The sequence below is a fragment of the Heterocephalus glaber genome, unplaced genomic scaffold, assembly GCF_053883595.1.
Source record: "Heterocephalus glaber isolate CG9 unplaced genomic scaffold, H.glaber_assembly_v1.0 deba00001457, whole genome shotgun sequence".
NCBI classification, from domain to species: Eukaryota; Metazoa; Chordata; class Mammalia; order Rodentia; family Bathyergidae; genus Heterocephalus; species Heterocephalus glaber.
Window position 1 is genome coordinate 21,732,004 of NW_028258305.1, and position 20,076 is coordinate 21,752,079.

General features: G+C 40.9%; 1 protein-coding gene across 1 annotated transcript in view; it reads left to right on the forward strand.

Annotated features, from left to right (window-relative positions):
• Positions 1-20,076, forward strand: part of Stpg4 (sperm-tail PG-rich repeat containing 4) — a 40,064-nt gene that overhangs the window by 1,498 nt on the left and 18,490 nt on the right. The window contains exons 2-5 of the mRNA XM_087216257.1: positions 1,123-1,220; positions 2,402-2,670; positions 12,462-12,525; positions 12,956-13,010. Of these exons, the coding sequence (XP_087072383.1) occupies positions 1,123-1,220; positions 2,402-2,670; positions 12,462-12,525; positions 12,956-13,010 (486 nt within the window). The remainder of the gene's footprint in view (positions 1-1,122; positions 1,221-2,401; positions 2,671-12,461; positions 12,526-12,955; positions 13,011-20,076) is intronic.

Consider the following 20,076-nt stretch of genomic DNA (forward strand, 5'->3'; position numbering starts at 1 on the left):
TTAAATAAATTTGGATGAAAGATGTTTAAGGTATTGTTTATCTTTCTCCTTTAAAAGTGAATTTGAAATGTAGAATGGGTGGATTTTAAGTCACCTGCCTTGGGCCAAACGAAACAGCAGGCTACCAGTTAACCTTCCTTTGGATTTATCATACTTGCCTCTTTGTCTCCTTCCCCCTTCATTTCCCTGTGCTTAGGTAGAGGTGGGAGGCCTGTCTTGACCTGCCTGGGAAAGCTTTCTTTCTGTTACTATAAAATGTGCAACAGAAGATTCAACATAAACCTGATAAAGGAATGTTATAGGAAGAAATTCAAATAGTATGTATGAAGCCATATGATTTTAGAGAAATGCACACATTTCATAGTAAAACCAAAGCCCAGTACTTGTACACATAAGTGGATTTCAGTTACAAGACAGGATGAATTATACCAGGATGTCTTAATGGATTAAATTATTTTTAATGCACTCTTGCTTGAAGTGAACCATATTTCTTATAACAAAAGCATTATAAAATCTGTGGCTAGTGGGGCTTGAAATAAATGAAATAATAAATAGTATGGAAGATAAGAGCTTTTGTGGAAATACCAAAATAATCTGCTTCTTGGCAGGTGAGGTGTTAAATATAAAAGCTACCATTTATTATTGAGCGCTGGTTGGTGTAGTATGTACACTACCCTTTTCTCATCTTTATACTCCTGCAAGGAAGGCAGGGGCGAAAAGCTGAATAATTTGTCCAGTGCACTTAGCTGCTAAGTGAAGGGGCTACAGGTCAAGCCCTGCTCTTTGTTTTCCCTAAGAACACATCTAATAGCCTTACATCTCTGTGAGATGGGGATATTTATTACTCTGATTTCACCAAAGATATTTAGATATTTAAAAGCACTTAAGATCATGAAATATGGACAAAATTTATCATTGTGTAGTTTTTAATAATGGCTTATCAATTCAGTACAGAGATTAATTTAAGTAAATATAAATGGGGGGGGACCAGGAATCAAACTCGGGTCCTTGCGCTTGCGCAGCAGGTGGCGAAACCACTGAACTAAATCACCGGCCCCAAGTAAATATAAATTTTAAGGGATCACCTCTCAAATGAATAACGTGTTTTGTGTTTGTTATTAGAAACCAATGAGGAAGACTTCATCTTTTCAAAGAGAAGAATGGTGGAGAACAACATTAACAGTGTGTATATTTTCAGTCTTTCCTGTTCAAATTATTTTGTTCCCATTAAGATTTTAATCAGCCTTACCTTTTAAGTCAGTAACTATTATAAGAAAACTGCTGGTTCAGATCTACATAGACCCAATTTCATATTTAGAATTTTAGTATATGAATGAAAAATTAGCTTTAAATTTTGAGTGTAATGAAAGCTAAGAAAATAAAACATCTCTAGGAATCCAGGTGCTTTACAGAATATTAGGTAAGGTCAACATTTGATCCTATGATCTTGTGCTATTGCACAAGAAAGAAAAGCATCCATTCTGGAAAGGTGATTTGGCTCCAAATTTTATTGTGTGTAGAACAGTGATGGCAAACCCTTTAGAGACCAAGTGCCCAAACTGCAACCCAAAACCCACTTATTTATCACACAGTGCCAACACTTCCACTATGTCAGCTGTTATCTGATGTTTGGCTGCTCGGTGTGATGACAGAGAGGGCTCTGTGTGCTCACTGCACCATGAAGGCCATACGTTCGCCACCGCTGATAGCCTATAACATTTGTTAACATGATCGATAAATAAAATGCACAAAACAAGACGGTAATATATGAAAAAATGACCAGAACATTACCCTTTCAAGAGATGGTTTCTGTATTGCATATTTTCTGTCAACGCCCTTCAGTAAGAGGGAGCCCATGGCTCAAAGCCTTCTTGGAACTGAATTAATAGCAGAACTGAGCTGAGTGGTCAGTGGAAAGGTAGCTACAGAATAGCAGTGACTCACACAGCAGATCTGGCCTTTCAGCTGCATTGTGGTTGGGGTTTGAAAGTGCCAAACCTCTTCTTGCACTATGTAGCCCTTATGCCCTGCCAGTTCATCCTCAGGCTCACATTGTTATCTTTTTAGCTTCCCTCCGAGGGCCAGTTAGGAACATAGTATCTGCTAAGCAAAAGTAGGATAGCTTTTACTTAGCCAAGAAACTATCCTGAGTAGTCTCCCTAGAGGCCTGCAATCTATAGTCAAAGTTGAATTGCAAACAGATATATCCCTGAAGTTACTTTTTAAAGAGTTAAACTTCAAGCATAACCCATTAGTGATAATGCAGCAATTGTTTCAGAAAGATAATCATGGATTCTCTTGAAATATTCTGTTGAGTGTTTATTATATTTGATAGAATTTCATTAAACATGAGTGCAAAGAGAAATGCTACCTAGCAATGACCCTTCGAAGAATAGATCTGAAACCGATGTCAATTTTCCACAGAATACTCTTATCACTTGAAAACTTTTATTGAAGAATCCCTATTAAATCCAGTGATAGCAACCTACAATTTTAAAAACGAAGGAAGGAAAAAGCCACCTCTTGTGCAAAGAAACAATCCAGTCATAAATGATCTTCCACTGTACAAGCCTCCTGACTTCCTGGACCTGTTAAAGAAGCAAGTGGCCACATACTCATTCAAAGACCAGCCCCGACCAAGCCCCAGCACCCTACTTTACAAAGATAAAAGATAAGGTAAACAGTTACCAGTAGATGGGTTTTTGTGAGAAAGCTACTAAATGCTGCTGACGAAAGGATTCTTTATGCAGAGTACATATATCCCCCCCTCCACCTTGGGAGAAACAGAAAACCTCCAGGAAGTCTTTATTCCTGTAGAAACCAAACAAGAGCAGCTTCCTGTGCAAATGTATCCAATAATATTTTCCCTGTGAGGTCTTTTTGTTTTCTTTTTGTTCGTTTGGTTTTATGGGACAGGGTCTTGCTATATATTCCAGACTGGCCTTGAATTCACTATGTAGCTCAGGCTGGCCTCGAACTTGTGACGAATCTCCTACCTCAGCCTCCCGACTGCTGGGATTACAGGCATGCACCACCACAGCTGGCTGTGAGGTCATCTTACTCTCAGGAGAGACTTGGGGAGAAATTTTTCCCTCTGGGGCACCTCTTAGCAGGAGCCTCTGGGATCTTATCTGTGATTGGCCTATGCTTGGCCTCTTTAAACAGTTGATATGGTGAATTCTCTTCTTTTAAGCAGAAAACCCTGCCCTCCTGGTGAGTATCCTTATTACATTGTGACTATAACTGTACACCACAGAGAAGCTTTGAAATTTTTTTGTCTGGAACAAAAAAAATATTTTTTTTTCCTCAACTCAGTGGTAGAGTGTGCCCAGCATGAATGAGGCCCTGGGTTCAATTCCAGCACCAAAAAAATAAATGAAATCTTTTTCTTTTCTTTGTGGAAACGAGCCTGTGGTTACAGAGCTCTCAGCTCCAACAGTTCACTCATGGCCTTGATAATATGGAACACAGCCATGCTCACAGTGCTGTGCTAGGCTCTGTGGAGGGAAGACGTTCCTGACCAAGAAATGTTTAACTAATACAGTATAAGACAAAATCTATCAAGTGCTGAGATAATACTGCAGCAGGAAATGCCAAAGGAGAGCTCAGTGTGGGCTGGATTGAAAGGCTGGAAGGCTCCTGGATTAAGTGGGACCTAACTGGTCCTTGACTAATACAAGATTCTTAAAGTTTGTGGCTCTTGAAGTTTACTATGGTCTTCTACATGTATTGTCTTAGTTTCTTGGGTTTTTTTAATTTCTAATTTTTTTGGCAGTGCTGGGCATTGAACCCAGCACATGCTACAAAAAATGCCCTACCACTGACCTACATCCCTAACTTTTTAAAATTTTATTTTTTGAGACAGTTGCCCAGGGTGGCCTCAAACTTGCCATCCTCCTTGCCTTAGCCCCCCCCCTTTTTTTTGATAAATTATGAAATTTATTTATATTTCACCTCTCAAAAGCCAGAATATAACAAATTTCACTGAGTAGCTGAGATTACAGGCATGCGCTACCATGCCCAGCTTTCTTAGTTGCTTTTTGTATGTGTGTGCATATGATACTGAAAGATAAAATTCAGGGGCACTACCACTGAGCTACATCCCCATCCCTTTTTAAATTTTTATTTTCAGAAGACAGGGTGTCACAAAATTGTCCAAGCTGGACTTGAACTTGTGATCCTTCTGCCTCAGCTTCCCCAGACTGCAATTGCTTCTTTCTAAAACATTCTGAAGTAGGCTGAACAGGCATTATCTTTGCTTTACATGAAAAAACTGAGATGAACAGACACACTAACTTGTTCTGGGACACATAGCTAATAAATAAGTCGGTGAGGCAGCACTTTGATTTGAGAGCTTCTGAGACCAAATCCAGCACTCTTTCCAGTCTACCATGTGCCCCTGAGTGGAGTGAGGGGCAGGGTGTAGACAGCTGGGCTCCAAAGGAGGCAACTGCAGGAACAGCATGGCCTGGTTGAAGGCACGGAAGTAGCAATATAAAATTGTTCAAGGGACTTACTTGGAACTGGGGCTTTGCTCCTTGGGACTTTGATCACTTGTCTCAGTTCTCTGTGCCTTAATATTCCCCATGTGGAAAGAGGCCAATAATTGCCTCAAATTCATGACTTTATCAGAATGTTCTTGTGACACCCTGGGAAGAAACCCATGGCGACTGGAGACTGAGCTAAGAACAAAGGGCTGTGGTTGTTGGGCTGAGCATGTGTGTGTCCCACACAAAGGTTCTTCCTGCTGCTTTGCAAATTAGAGCCATGAAGCAGAACAGAATGGTCAGTGTTCGTTGGGTAAATCTTTCCCTATTCGCTTCAGTGGGAGAATACAAACATTAAATTGTGTTTGGGCTTTTATGACTTGGTATCAGGTAGCCTAGCCACATGTGAAATTGTCCTGGACACCTTGAATGTAAAGTCATTCTTTGCTTTTTCTGCCATTGACTTCCCTCCTTCCTGCTTCCTCTCTTCTTGGGTCTTTATAAAGTCTCTAAAGAGGGAGGCAAAGAAGAAATGTAGAATGTTGGCATTAAGCAAAACTAAAAACCAGTGAATTCACCTCACCTAAAGGAATGAATAAACCTTCTGAAAACATACTTTTCCTCTTTCTTTCTTGTCTTTTCTCCTCCCTACCTCCACAAAGGAGTAAGCTCCAGAAACTGTTTCCTAATTTTCACTTTCAAGAGGAAGTGAAATCAGGTATATCATTGTTGACTCACTTATAACATTTAAAATTCTGGTGTTTTAATAGAACTCGGTACAACAATTTTGAATTCTGGGTAGATATACATTAGTGTTGTTTATTAAGATAGGACAGACCGCATTCTCAAGCTCCATCTTTTTTTTTTTTTTTTTTTTTGGCAGTAGTAGGGATTGAATCCAGAACCTTCTATACTGTAGGCAAGCACTCTACCACTGAGCTATATCCCTGACCCTTTTTATTTTACTTTGAGACAGAGTCTTTGAGGCCTAGGCTGGCCTCAACAGCCTCCCAAGTAGCTGGGATTACAGGCATGGCCCAGTCAGCTTCATAATTTTTGTTTTTTGAGACAGGGTCTCCCTTTGTACTTCAGGGTGGTCTTAACTCACTATGTAGCCTAGGCTGGCCTTGAACTCTGGGCAATCCTCCTGCCTCAGCCTCCCAAATGCTGGCATTACAGGGACGCACCACCATGCCCAGCTATAATTTTTAATAGACCATTTACTTTATACCTCATTAGTTGCTGCTTATTTTTTAAGAAAGTTTTTACTCTTTGAGGGCTTTGCTTATAGTTCAGTGGTACAGCATTTTCTTAGCATGCAGGAGGTTCTGAGTTCAATCTCCAGCACCAAAACAAAAACAAAACATTTTTTACTATTCTTAGTGCTTTTTTCTGAAGCATGTGACTCAGTTGGAGACTGTATCAAAGAGTCTTATTGGGGTGTATTTAAAGGTGTATATATGCATCTGTATTTGGCCATTTCAAAAGAGGATTTTAGGTGACCCCACAATTTTTACAGTAACTTTTTTCTATCAGAATGTATTTTCATTGTAAAATGTATGCATGAAAATGAGATCACCTCTCCTATAGTCCTGTGGTCCACTTTCCCCAGTGTTGCCATCCTCCCCTGGCCCTGGGATCACTTCCCTAAGTTCTTGATGGTTTTAGTTCCCTTTGCTCAGGCACTCTTTCCACTACTCCCATTATGATGTCAGTACTAAAGTAGATGACTTAACAGCCCAGCTTCTCACCTTCTTGAGCTGTCTTAAGTCAATCACTTCTCAGATTTTTTTTTTTTTAAGACCCATAACACCTTAACCATGTATAATCTCAGTTATATGACCCTCTCTCTGGCCTTACTCTAGTACCCAACAATTTTCTCCTTTGTCCAGTCTGTGAGCCATTGATTCTCCCACCTTTTCACAGCCCATCCACCCCCTGCTGTTTTCTCTTCCTTGCAAAGCTTAAATTCCACAGTTAGCATGATGGTCACTCCACACACACACCCTCAGTTCCCTTGGTCCTGACTGCTCATTTTACTTGGTTGGCAGAGCCACCACACCCTGGTTAAACTGCAGGCCTTGTGGCTGCATCCATGCGGCTGGGTAACTAGTCTTGTTTTAAACCCACTACCTCCCCTGGGGCCTGAGTATACTTGCCTACCTTGCTTACTTCCCTACTTTCCTAAGTGGCCCTTTTTATCACGGATCCTCTCTCTTCAAACTTCTGACACTTCTTTCCAATCCTCACTCTTGGTTTTTCTTCTCAGCTGTCTTTGCTGCCCCTACTCCTTCTCTAGTCTGTTCATCTCGGAGTGGACCATGCATCCAGACCTCTTCTCTATCCAGCTGCTCTCCTTGCAGCCTCCGGACCACGAGGACCATCGATTTGTTGGTGATAAGCAAGCTTCTATCTCCTGCCTAGACTTTTTCCTGGAAGTCCCACTGCCTTTTCACTTTTCCACTTGCATCTCTGATCTAGGGTTTCTCACTACTGACATTTTGGGTAGCTTTGCTATATTGTATAGAACATGTAGGGTATTCTTGGCCTCTACATGTCAGATGCCACTGGCAATCTCCCTCCCAGCTATCATAAGCAAATATAGGCCATTGCCAGATGTCCCTTGCTGGGCAAAAATGCTCCTGAGTGATAACCAAGGGTGAAGGCCTTGTGATAATGTGTATAACTTCTGAGTGATTTTTCTCAGGTTCAACAGGCCTATTGTGAATAGGATTACTTTTTTGATTTTTCTCCAAAAGTTCATTATTGGCGTATAAAAATGTTACTTTTTTGTATGTTGATTTTGTACCTTGCAACTTTATGAAACATTTTCCAGATCTAACAATCTCTTCATGTAGAGTCTTTAGATTTTTCTATTTATAGACTCGTGTTTGTGTGATCATCTTTGTGTGTTGCTCATTGTGCTGATAACTTATTTTCATAATTCCCCAAGCCCAAAGATGAGAATTCTTCTCCAGAGGAGGTTTGTTTTTGTCTCTGCTAGCATTCAGGACAACCACCAGGTTGGGGCCACGAGCAGTGCTCTGCTTAAGCTTTTGTGGACCTCTCTAGTGGTGGGAGGATGGACTGGAATCCATGAAGGACCCGCTCATGGTTATAAACCCTCAGAGATGTCTTTCCTTCCCTCTCCTCATTCTGCTTAGCACCAGAGCAACTCTATAGTCCTCTTGGCGATGGAGTGAGGTGGTTTGCTTTTAGGAGGTGCCTTTTTAGGATCTCAAATTCATATGGTAAGCGCTCCCATTAGATTCCACTATCCCGTCATTGATAGCCCAGGCTTTGATCTCTGGATGCCTTCCAGGGCTCTACAGTTCCCTCAAACCCAGCTCTGTTTTTGTTCTGCTGAGTTCAGTTCAGTCTGGACTCAGCCCTCTTCACCTAGCAATCATGTCTCATATCCTGTGAGCTAAATTGGGCCACTTACCTCCCTGCTTTCTGGCTGTCTTGGTTTGAGGTCTTATAATTCTCCATTATCTTGTTGGCAAGTTTAAAAACTCTCATTTGTGCTGGGTATGGTATGGTGGTGTACACCTGTAATCCCAGCACTCAGGAGGCCGAGGCAGGAGGATTGCTTCGAGTTCAAGGCCAGCCTGGGCTAGTGAGTTTAAGCTCAGCCTGAGCTACATAACAAGACCCTGTCTCAAAAAAAACCAAAACCTCTCATTTGTTTGTAGTTAATATTTTATCCCTCCATTCTAGTTGTCTGCTATGGGAAGGTGCATTATCTTAATAACCTAGTCTGTTTGTAAAACCAAAAAGTTTTCTTTTTCTTTTTAAAATTTGGTTTTTTGAGACAAGGTCTTGCTTATATAGTTCAGGCTGGCCTTGAACTCACTATATAGTCTAGGCTGGCCTCAAACTTGTGGTGATTCTCCTGCCTCAGCTTTCCAAGTGCTAGGATTATAGACATGCACCACCATGCCCAGAAATTTTTCTTTTTAGAAATATATTGTAGCTGGTTCATTCAAGGCCACCCTGGGCAACTTAGCGAGACCCTGTCTCAAAATAAAAAGGGCTGGGGGTGTGGCTCGGTAGAGTGCTTGCCTAGCATGCATTAGAATCTGCTAGGTTCAAAATTCCCACAAGGAAGGAAGGAAGAAAGAAAGAGGGAGGGAGGGAGGGAGGGAGAAGGAAGGAAGGAAGGAAGGGGAAATTGTGACTCTTCTTGGGAGATACTTACATAATTATTAGTGATTATTTACATCCGGAAAGTAGAGGATAGATGAGTCATAAGGAAACTTGCTATTTTTCATTCTGTAGATCTTGAATTGTTTTCAATGTGAAAATAATACTTTTTCAATCATGCACATTCATAAAGAACTAAAAATTTTTTTCCAATATTTTTGTTCTCTAAAATATTTTCTTTCTTTATATGTACCATTCTTGAAATTTTATTTTACTTTCTAGGTTGGGAATATTTCAATGAAAGTCAATTAAACAGTGAACTTAAAAATTGTCTTCAGCTTCTGTCCTAGTTAGCTTTAGTATTGCTTTGGAAGATGAAGTTCATGTAAAAGGAAATAATGTGTTGATCCTATCCCCCTCCCTGCTCCAGGATCTGTCTCAGGTCAAAGCAAGTAGCCAGGCAGGGGCATTAGCTCTCCTATAGAGAAGTTACTTGGTTGGGTAGGGAGGGTGCTGGTCACTCAGAAGACTTAAGACTTAAATATCTGGATGACAGCCAAATGTAGATCAGATGAAACAATTCATTGTTCATGTAAATGAAAAAATATGCTGCTCAAAGTTGTCTTAATTTTGAAATATTTTTGAGGCTGAACTCAGAGAGCCACTGCAAAGGCAAAGCAATGATTGTCACATAGATATGCCAAGTGTGGCAAATGACAAGTCTGAAAGTTGAATATGGAGAGCTTGTGGTTCTTTGTGGAAATTAGAACAGTGTCATTGGCACTACTAGACATGCTTCTTTTGTGAGAAAAACCTGTGCTATTTCTCAGACTCAGAGATACCTGAGCAGTGAGTCACTGATGTTCCTCTATGACACAGAGCTAAGATCCTTTGCTCCTCAGAGAGAATAGACACAACGTGAAATTTCTACCAGTGGTGCATGAAAACACTGCACCCACCAGCCCTTGGCTGCACTCACCTTTGGATTATGCTGGTAGAGCTTCCAGAGGGGTGAGAGTCAGTTTCCTACTGTTCCCCCTATTTATGGAACTATTTATGGTACTGTTCCCAAAATAGTGCCACACTGCTTTCTGGTTTCCAGTTCTGCATGTAAATTGCAATTCCAGCCTAACAACAGGTTGAAAGCTAAACAATTTGAAGAGTCAATGCTGTTAGAGCTATAAGAGAAGTCACAGGAAAAACTGCTGCCCACAGAACCGGAGAAATGCAGGCTGAGACACAGAATTGCAATTTATCATAGCAGGCCACACAGACAGAGTGGCTGGGCCAGGAGCAGGTAGTCACTGATGAATTGCCTGGGCAATTTAGCAACTTAGCAATCAATACTCTGTCTCCAAATAAACTTTAAAAGGGCCATGGATATAACTCAGTGCGAAGGCCTTGGATTCAATTCCCAGTACCGCAAAAACAGAAGATGAAAAAGAAAACACAAAACCATTTTTATTTATTTAGGTACTGGGGATTGAACTCGGGTCCTTGCACTTTCGCAGCAGGTGGCAAAACCACTGAGCTAAATCCTTGGCCCCACAAAACCATTTTAAAAAAATGACTTTCTTTCTTCCATTGAACAAACATCTACCTAAACATTGTGAGTTTAGATGAAATGAATCTACTTCTCTCCCTTCTCAAACTGTACATATGTCAAAGTTCATGATGACAGGATTATTTGCATTATGAAATAAAATATTGCTAGAGGAGTTACACACAATGATGTTTCCATTAGCATTCCCCAAAAGTGAAATACTTAGACATAAATCTAACAAAATATAAAGATCTGTATGAGGAAAACCACAAAACTCGGTATGAAGGAAATCAGAAAACTAAGGGAGAGATTTTCCATATTTCCATGTTCATAAACAGCAAGATAAGTATTGTCATATTGTCAAGATGTATTTTTTTCCCAACTTGATCTTTAGATTCAGTCTAATCCCAGTACAAATCTCAGCAAGTTAATTTGTGGCTATCAAGATGCTGATTGTGAAGAAGCAAAAGACCCAGAATAACCAACACATTGACCAAACCCTACATCATCTCCATTTTCTCTTTACCTTCTAAGACAGGGGTGGCAAACCTATGACCCAAGAACAACACAGCCACCCACACCGTGTACAACAAGTTTAGTGATGCCCAGACGGGCAGTCTCTTCACAAATGGCTGCCTACTCAAGACTTTATGGAAAAAGTCAGCCTCCTCTCAGTCATGTTAGATGGCAAAAATGGGCAGTGCCAAGTACAGCAGGACAGATATGGATGCTGCAGGTGCAGTGTTCTGTCCAGACTAGCAGGTTTCCTATGAGAGCTTTGTTGAAAAAATCTTATGTGAATCACTAAATGTAGATGGATAAACAGCTGCCTTAAAGCTCCCCGTTTTCAGGTTTTTTTTTCTTGTGTGTGGGTGAGAGAGGAAAAAAAGAATGAGGGAGTGGGACAGAGAGAGGAGGAGAGGGAGTGAGGAGCATATAAACACGCTTTAAAGTGAATGGAAAGCAACGTCCGTGAACCATCATCAAAATCAAGAAACAGGATATCGCTGCTCCCACAAAAGCGCTCTGGATGTTTCTGTACTTCTTTGGTATGATACGAAAATACCTTGGTTTCCTCGGTGTTTGTGTCGAGTGGGCAATTAACCGGGCACAGGTGCATCAGGACAGTGTGTACATGTCATCATAAAGTTTGTACTGTCATTGGTGCTCCGCGAAAAGCTGCCTCTGTGGTCAAAATTGTATACTAACATGGGTTGGGTATACTATACACTATACTGTACTAACATGGCGGCTGGGTAAAGCCGAACCTCCAGGTGACGGATAAAGATGGAGTATTGTTTCCTAAGGTCTCACCTATGACAAATACCGGGAAATGGAGGAAGCTGGCTCCCTGCAGGAAGCAGCCTTCCCAGGGGCAGGGAGCCCCCAGGGAGTGTGCAGCAGGTTTCCCTAGGGCACAGACACTGTCTCTGGAAAGCTCTCCCGTTTTGGAACACCCTCCCTGGCTGCCCTCTGGAAGTCCTCCCTTCTTGAATGCCTTCCTCACATCTTGTCATCTTTATTGTCCTTGGCTCGCACGACTTCCTTTATTTTTACTTTGTTTCAGCACTGACTCGTGTTTTCTGTTGGGGTTGTTTCTCGTGTGCCTTCACTTGGTCTGGTCAGGGACCGCTGATCATGTCTCTCCTCCACTGTATTCCCCACCACCAGCACTAAGTCACAAAGAGTGGAACTGATTTGTTGAATCTAGCAAATTCAAAATATAATCCATTTTCTGGGTGTGGTAGCAAATGCCTGTAATTCCAGCACTCTGGGAGGCTGAGACAGGAGTATCACAAGTTGGTGCCCACCCAGCCTAGGTGATCTAGCAATTTAGCCAGACCTTGTTTCAAAATTTTAAAAAGTTTAAAAAGGGATCAGGATGTAGCTCAGTGTGAAGCCTCTGGATTCAATCCCCAGAACTGGGGGGGGGGGGGGATCAATTAGCACTTTCCCATGCAACATTTGAGGCATATTTTCTACAAAATTTACCATGAAAAATTAATACACATTGGGTTGAGGATTTAGCTCAGTAGTTCTGGTGCCTGCCTCTCAAGCGCAAGGTCCCGAGTTCAATCTCTGCTACTCAAAAAAATAAAAAACATTAATACACGTTGACGGTTCGGAACCTTCACCTTTTAAAGTGTACATTTCTCACTATTAAAGTAGAAAATAAATGATGTACAGTAATGTTGCATGGCCTTAAAGGATTATGAATGACAGATAACACAGTGTGTTTATGACCTGTACTAATCTATTGTTTTGTCCGTGTGCTTCTCTGTAGTCACTTCGGCTTTCCCCGGGGCAGTATGAGGTTCTTCCTAAACCAGTTCCCAAGTGCCCTTCCAGGTAATTAAGTACTTATTAGTTAAGTTACTTTTACCCACGCACAGTGGCACAGGCCTGTAATCCCAGCTACTTGAGAGACTGAGGCAGAAGGATTACAAGTTTGATGTCCCCCTGGGCAGCTTAGTGAGACCCTGTCTCAAAATAAAAAATCAAAAGGGCTAGAGGTGTAGCTCAGTGGTAGAGCACTTGCCTAGCATCCTGGGTTCCATTCCCAGTACCACAAAAAAAAAAAAAAAAAAAAGTTACTTTTAATCATCTCACTTAGGCCTCCCTATTTACGTACTTACTTACAAACCAGTATTTACAGTGTTTAAACCTTATTTTGGCATCTCATATCTAGATTAGTGTTTTAAATATGTAACAAGAGGAAGCAAATTAACAGATCTTTAAAAAATATATTTAGAAAAATCATTTTTAAAAAATATTTTAGGAACTTCATATTTCGTTCTGCAGTTCAAAGATTCCCAACCACCTATTTCATTCCTGTAAGTGTAGACTGTTAACTCATGATGAATTTGATGGTTACAATATATACTGATTCCTTTTGATATACTAACATTTTGCCCATTACACCTGATTTAAGATATACTTAAAGTATATCTGAAGATACACTGGGAATTTTCATGTAAACCTATTTGTGTCACCTTATAGAAGAAAATGTCTCAACTTTGTCAAGAAATTTCCTGTACAACATGATATTAATAACTGTACTATTGAAAGTCAAGATATGTGAAGTAAATGCAAATGTTAATTAACTTGATTTAGTCATTCCACAATGTATACATGATACATGTATTACAATTTCTATTTATTAATGTAAAAAATTACTTTTTAAAAAAGATCTTCCTTGTGCAATGTCAGTGTCTGGCCATCAGGCTAAAAAACATGATCAAACATGCTTTCTAAAATATTTTTCTTCTCACCAAAACAATACCAGTCCGTGGTTAAACACCATTTGGTGCCATAAATCACAGCACAGCAGCCTCTGTTCCTCACCACCCCCATAATCCATTTCCTTGAGGGCATAACTTGCAACAAGTTTAGCCAGTTCTCTGGTGTTTTCATCTATATTGCCAAATAACAGCATTATACCACTACCATTTAATTAATTTTTTTTAAAAAAAAGCATTAGTTTAAGCATTAGTCCTGAGTATGGAATATGAGCCTGTAGTTCTCAAATCTCCACCACATAAAACCCTTCCCCTATCCCTCACTAGTTACATCACACTCTATCTCAGTATATGTGCTTGATATATTTTAATTTTGCTCTCAATTCAGCCTTATAGTATATTGCAATTAAGTTTCTTGAACTTGCCATTTTCTTAGAGTCAATAACTGCTTTACTTGTGGCTTGCTTAGTTTGTTAAGGACCCCACCTTCTCAAGGGAACTGTAAATTCTCAGTAAGGTCAAATACACCTGTTGCTTTTTTTTTTTTGCCTTTTGGGGATAAACCTCCTGGTACAGTCTGTCTTCCTCCTGCAAGGTAAACGGGATGCTTTCTAGCTTGATGCTTTGTGGTCCTGGGACATTACTTCACCATCCTCTTGGAAATTTCTTGGTAGAACATGGGCCTCAGAAGATTCCCTCCCTTCAGACTTGGCAGCAGCTCCTTCTTTGACCCAGAGGTTGGTTTCCAAGGGGTGAAATGAAAGCTGGGGCACGGGTGGGGGCACAGAACCAACTCTCAAGGGATCCACACCGAGGAAGGTTTTGGGAACACGTGGCAAGGCAATTAGCTTCATGTCCCTGAGGCAGGACCTTCAGGAGGGTTGGCAGTGTTTGCAGCAGCAGCCCGCCTTGACTCTGGCCCAGAGCAGGAGCTCAGCCACAGGGGCTGCTATTGTTAATGTTGTTATTTTAAATACTTCTAGCGAAAGCTCAGGATTAAAGGCAGCCTTGGGCAAGGAGGAGGCCTAGAAATCAGGCTCCTCGGCTTTCTTCTTAGATCTTTCCTACTCGCCTAACTCAGAATTCCCAGGCTCCCTCTTTGCATTCATTTTCCCCTGTAGCATCCTTAACTGTCTGATACACTACATTTTACAATTTACCTATTCTGTTTTTATCTGTCTTCTCTGGCGGAATGTACACTTCACAAAGGCAAGGGCTTTTATCTTTTTGTTCTGTGTTCCCAGCACCTAGAATGTGGCTGGTACATAGTGTTTGTTGAATTAGCTAATAAAATCAGCAGAGATATTCAATGGATTGTTGTGTTAACAAAAAGGGAAAGTATCTCTAGTTTTTCTTTCAAAATGTGGAAGTTTTTCTGTTTTTAAATATTTCCAAATGCATGTACATGAGTTATGATAAAAAAAACTCTTCTAGATTAGTAGCTAAATGAATAGGCATCAAAAATGAATAATGGGGCTGGGGATTTAGCTCAGTGGTTCCGCCACCTGCCTCACAAGTGCAAGGAGCTGAGTTCGATCCCTGGTACCAAAAAGAAAAAAAAAAATAATAATAATGATATAATCTGGAAGAATAAGAAAATGTAAAATTATTTTGTGGTGGTTTGAGGGACTCTATTTGTAATAACAATCTTGGAATCTTAACCAATGATACAGTAAATATCTGACAGGAATTAAGATAACTGAACAGGGCTCAGAAACACATCCTAGAGTATTCAAGAGTTTATGCTGGTCAGGACATTTGACAAGGTAGTAGGGAAAGGGAGGGACAATTGAGCTGATGCTAGACAACTGATTAAGTTGGAAAAAAATGTTAGATTCTTGCTTTGTAACACACATTATAAGTTCCATATTGATTATAGAATTAGGTACTTTAGAAATCATAAAACCAGGAGAAAATATATGAGTATATGTCTAATTTTAGGGTAAGGCAGACTTTCTGAAATAACAGCAGTGAATGAAATTTCAAAGGAAATTTGATTACAGAAGATTTAAATTTTTTGTGTCTCAAAATACAAACTTGTAAACAAAATAAATAAGGCAAATGCAAATTAGGAAAAGTATTTTCAACAAACAGCAGGTAGCTAGTGGGGATATCTCAATTGTAGAACTTAACCCCAACACTGCAAAAAAAAAAAGTGTCACTGACCTTATTGATAAAATTCTCTTAATAGGAAAAACAGCAAAATAAAAATAAAACAGATAAAGGCCATGAATGGACAATTCATAAAATGAGAAATTCAGATATCTGTTAAGGATGGAAGCAATGTTTGATCTCATGAACATTTCAGTGTGAGAAAGTAAAAGCCTGATTTGAAAGCTCTCCCTCCTGATATGGGTGGAGGTATAGTAGGGTAAGCAAAAAGCGTGTCCATATCCTAGGGGCCTATGGGAGCTGTGGACCCTGAGACCTATGAATGTGCCCTTATCTGGCGGAGACTTTGTAGATATGATTCAGTTAAGAACTTTGAGATAGGGAAATTATTCTGGATTACCAGGTAGGATCACAGTGCAGTCACAAGTGTCCTTATAAGAATGACTTGGAGGGGGAAGCCAGCAGCAGCTGCAAAGGGCAAGAACAGATTCTTCCCAAAAGCTTCCAGTGCAAGCTTGGCCCGCTGATGCCTTGATTTCAGCCTGGTAAACTGATTTCCAACTTCAGGCTTCAGGACCAGAAGAGAGTATGTTTCTGTTGTTTTAAGCCACCATGTTTATAGTCATTTGCTGCAGCAGCCACACAAGAATACAGGTGGGGATTCTCTGCAGGTGAGCTTCACGGTTAAATAGCTGGGTGAGGACTGCTTTTCCCTTAGTGGCCTGTGAACATCTTTTCTCTAGGACAGGTCAGTTGCCTCAGAAAGACAAGTCAGCCTTCCCTGGGATATAGGCTGGTCACCAGCATTGTGGGGGCCTAGAGAGGGAAGGAGGGGGGGCGGTCTCCGTCAGTGCGGAGAAGCTCACCAGATTCCATCATGCAGTAAAGGCCCCTGTCCTCACTGTGCCTCAGGCTCCAGTCCAGGACTGTGCTGCCCTCTCCCCAGAAGACCATCTCGAATGGGAAGGGGCTCAGGTGGGGCAGGACCAGGGGTGAAAATGTTCCCCCAGACTTCCTGCTGACAGCCCCTCTCCTCCAAATGCCTGAGCTTCCTATCTTGGGTTCTGCAGAGCCAATCAACCCACTTCTCAGGGACAAGCCCTCCCTAGGCACTTGGGCATGTTTTCTCTACCCTGCTAAGGCAGGTAGTTCCTTGATACCACTTCATAGCTTCCCAACGTGTCATCATCTCTGTGGGCTATGGTCTCTTCTCCTGGCTCTTTCTGCCTGTGTGTGTAGGTGAGTGTCAGAGGTTATTTGAGAGGAAGAGAGATAAATGCCTGTGTTCCATTGGCTTTGGGAGCAGTGGAGACCCCAGGTTCCCCTGCACTGGGTGACATTGTATTTTCTTTGAAATACATGGTTGTTTTTTTTGGTAGCAGGGATCGAACTTGGGTTCCCCCCCCCCCCCAAAAAGAGAGCAACTCAATTAAAATTGTCCTTTCAGTTCAGGCCAGCATCCTGTAGGACAAGCAGCCTGGTGTGTGAAACAGCAGGAACCAGTTGATTCCAATACTGATGCTTTTGACCATGTTCTCGTTGCTTTTCGTGAAATTGTTTGTTTTGTTTTGTTGAGGTCTTTTGCCATTTTCACCGATATCACCTCATTCATTCCATTTTATAGCTAAAAGCGATTCACTGATTTGGAACACCCTGTCCTTCAAACATTTTTTTAAAGGAAAAGAATATTTTCATGGAAAATGTTCTAAGGCAAAGAATTAGCCCAAGGCTGCAATTTATGTCTGCTCTAAACGTGAATCCCCAAAGCAGGCTTGTGAGTTTGGTTCTGATCCATAAGATTGTACAACACAGACTAACTCTTTTGATCCCTGCTGTGGGGCATGATGGCCTTTGGGGTAACCGTGGCGAGGAAGCGATGCTCACTGCTAGAACTTGCTTCAACTCTTCTCGCAATAAATGCATCCATCCTTACATGGGCTACTGGGATGTGCCAGGCAGCATTTGCCTGAGAAACTCATTTGCTTGATTTTATCATTCAGTCTAATTATTCTAGAAATTAACATTGCAGGCATAGAACTGTCAAGGATGCTTAGCACTGGAAGAAACTTCATAAATCAGCCTTGAGAGCCTTGGCAATGACTCTGACTACCATTTATCGAGCATTTCCCGATGCCAGGAACAGCTCAGTGACGGCATAGTCATAATCCCCACACCACATCGAGGTGGTTTTTACTTAGCAACTTAATCTGGTAGGTCAGGAAATGGAAGTTGCCTGAGGTCACACAGTAAGCAGTAGAGTCAGGGCTTAGACCCAGTCCACAGTGAACCTCAGAACCAGGCGCTCAGCTATCCTGCCCAGGGAGCCAGCAGGATCAGATAACCACAGGGAGCTGAACTGGGGCCAAAGGCAAAAGGCTGATGTTGCACCTATTTGTCCTGTAGAACTATGGGGAGGCTGGGAACTTGGGAGGCAAGATGAGGGTTAGGGTTCAAAACCTGGGAATTAATTATAATTGTATACAGAGAATGACCTGGAGGCACCGCATCCCTCTTCTCACATGCGGAGCTAGCCACTGAAAATTTACCCCTAGGGCACAAGATTGGTAGAGCTGGTACAGTGGTTCATGACTGTGGTCCCAGTAACTTGGAAGGTTGAGGCAGGATGGTGGCTTCAGCCCAGAATTCAAGGCCAGTGTGGGCAACAGTGAGTTCCTATATCTCAAAAAGTGAAAAGAACTAGGAGTGTAGCTCAGCTCTAGAGTACTTGCTGAGCATGCACAAGTCCCCGGGTTAGGGTGGAAAGATTGGTGGAGTTTTGTTCCCCGGAAGCAAAAGTGTTGCCGCAGCAAAAACACTGGGTTATCATTCAGTTACCTCAGCCATATATCCAGAGCCTCCACTAGGCTGAATGGTTTCCTTAGATGCATGAAGAAAACCTCTCATGAACAAGAGATGGAGAAAAACAGACAGAGGATGGAAGCCTGGTGAGAACAGAATTCCGTGAATAGAAGGGGAAGATTTAAAAAGAAATACAATTAGTATCCAGAGAAGAGAAAGGAAAAATTATTTTAACCTAGGATTCTATGTTCAGCCAAACTATTAATTGTGAAAAAATTTAAACATTTTCAAACTTGCATTAAAAATTACCTCCCAAATATCTTTTAAAAAGATGCTATGCATGATAAAATATAGCAAATAAGGGACTAACTCCAGAAAGAGGGAAGCATGGAATCCAGGAGAAAGTGGATCCATCTGGAAGAGTAATGAAAAAACTGACAACTGTGCAACAGGCTGAGAAAGAAATCAATCACACTGAGAAAGTAGAGAACTCGAGTGTCTAAGGAAAACAGGACTCAAAGAACTGGCATGTCAAAGGGAAAAAAGTAAGAAAATATTGCAGAGCATGGTATCACATACCTGTAATCCCAGCACTCAGGCGGCTGGAGGCAGGAGGATTGCACTGAGTTCAAGGCCAGCCTGAGCTACATAGTGAGACCTTGTCTCCAAAAAAAAGCATAGCACAATATGCAAATGAAAAACGAAGGCATTAACTCCAGACAAAACAAAGGGCTATACAAGAAAACAAATCCTATTATAAAACTTGGCTCTATGAAGAATAATACTTAATTAGCAAAACTTGATTGCTTGATATTCTGAGTGGATACAGGTGATGGGTAGAGCAAGAGAGCTATATTATTTATTCTAAAAACATAAATTAGGAAATAATATATACTGTTTAGTAATAAGCTAACTGCCAGAAAAATAACTAAGAGTTCAAAAGAGTTGTTTGAGATTCTCTAAAGAGACAAATTTAAAAGATATTTCTAAGAATGCTAGTTGTATGAATGAATCAGTAAATTGATATTTTGGTGAAATTCTATGTTCACCATTCTGCACTGCACATCATACACACTAAGAAAAAAGTTGTCTTAGGGAATAAAATTAAGAGTGAGACCAGATTTCTATTTTTCACCCTTTTTCTCCTTTCCTTTTCTCCCTTCCCCCCCTCCCTTTCTCTTTTCTTTTTTGGTACCGGGGATCGAACTCATGTCCTTGCACTTGTGAGGCAGGCAGCAGAACCACTGAGCTAAATCCCTGGCCCTTTTCTCTTCTTTTGTACTGGGAATTGAACCAAAATAACCAAAAATAAATAAAAATTTAAAAAAACATTTAAAAAGTTTTTAGTTCCCCATGATGAGTGTCATTATCTATGCCTAAAATGTACCAATAAATGTTGTGCTATTAAAGTTTCTAGAGCTGGGGATTTAGCTCAGTGGTTCCGCTGCCTGTCTCACAAGCAGAAGAACCTGAGTTCAATCCTTGGTACCAAAAAAAAAAAAAAAAAAATTCTCATTATTCATAGATAACCAATGTTAATTTTCTCCTTTCTTTCTGCAATTTAACATAGCTGTGAGCATAGGTACACTATAATTTTATATCCTTTTTCACTTGGCATCTCTCACTTTCATGTTAGTAAAAATTGATTTTATTATTTTTGGGGTTTTTCTGAGATAGCATCTTGCTATGTAGCCCAGGCTGGCCTTGAACTCAGTGCAATCATCCTGCATCGGCCTCCATAGTGCCGGGA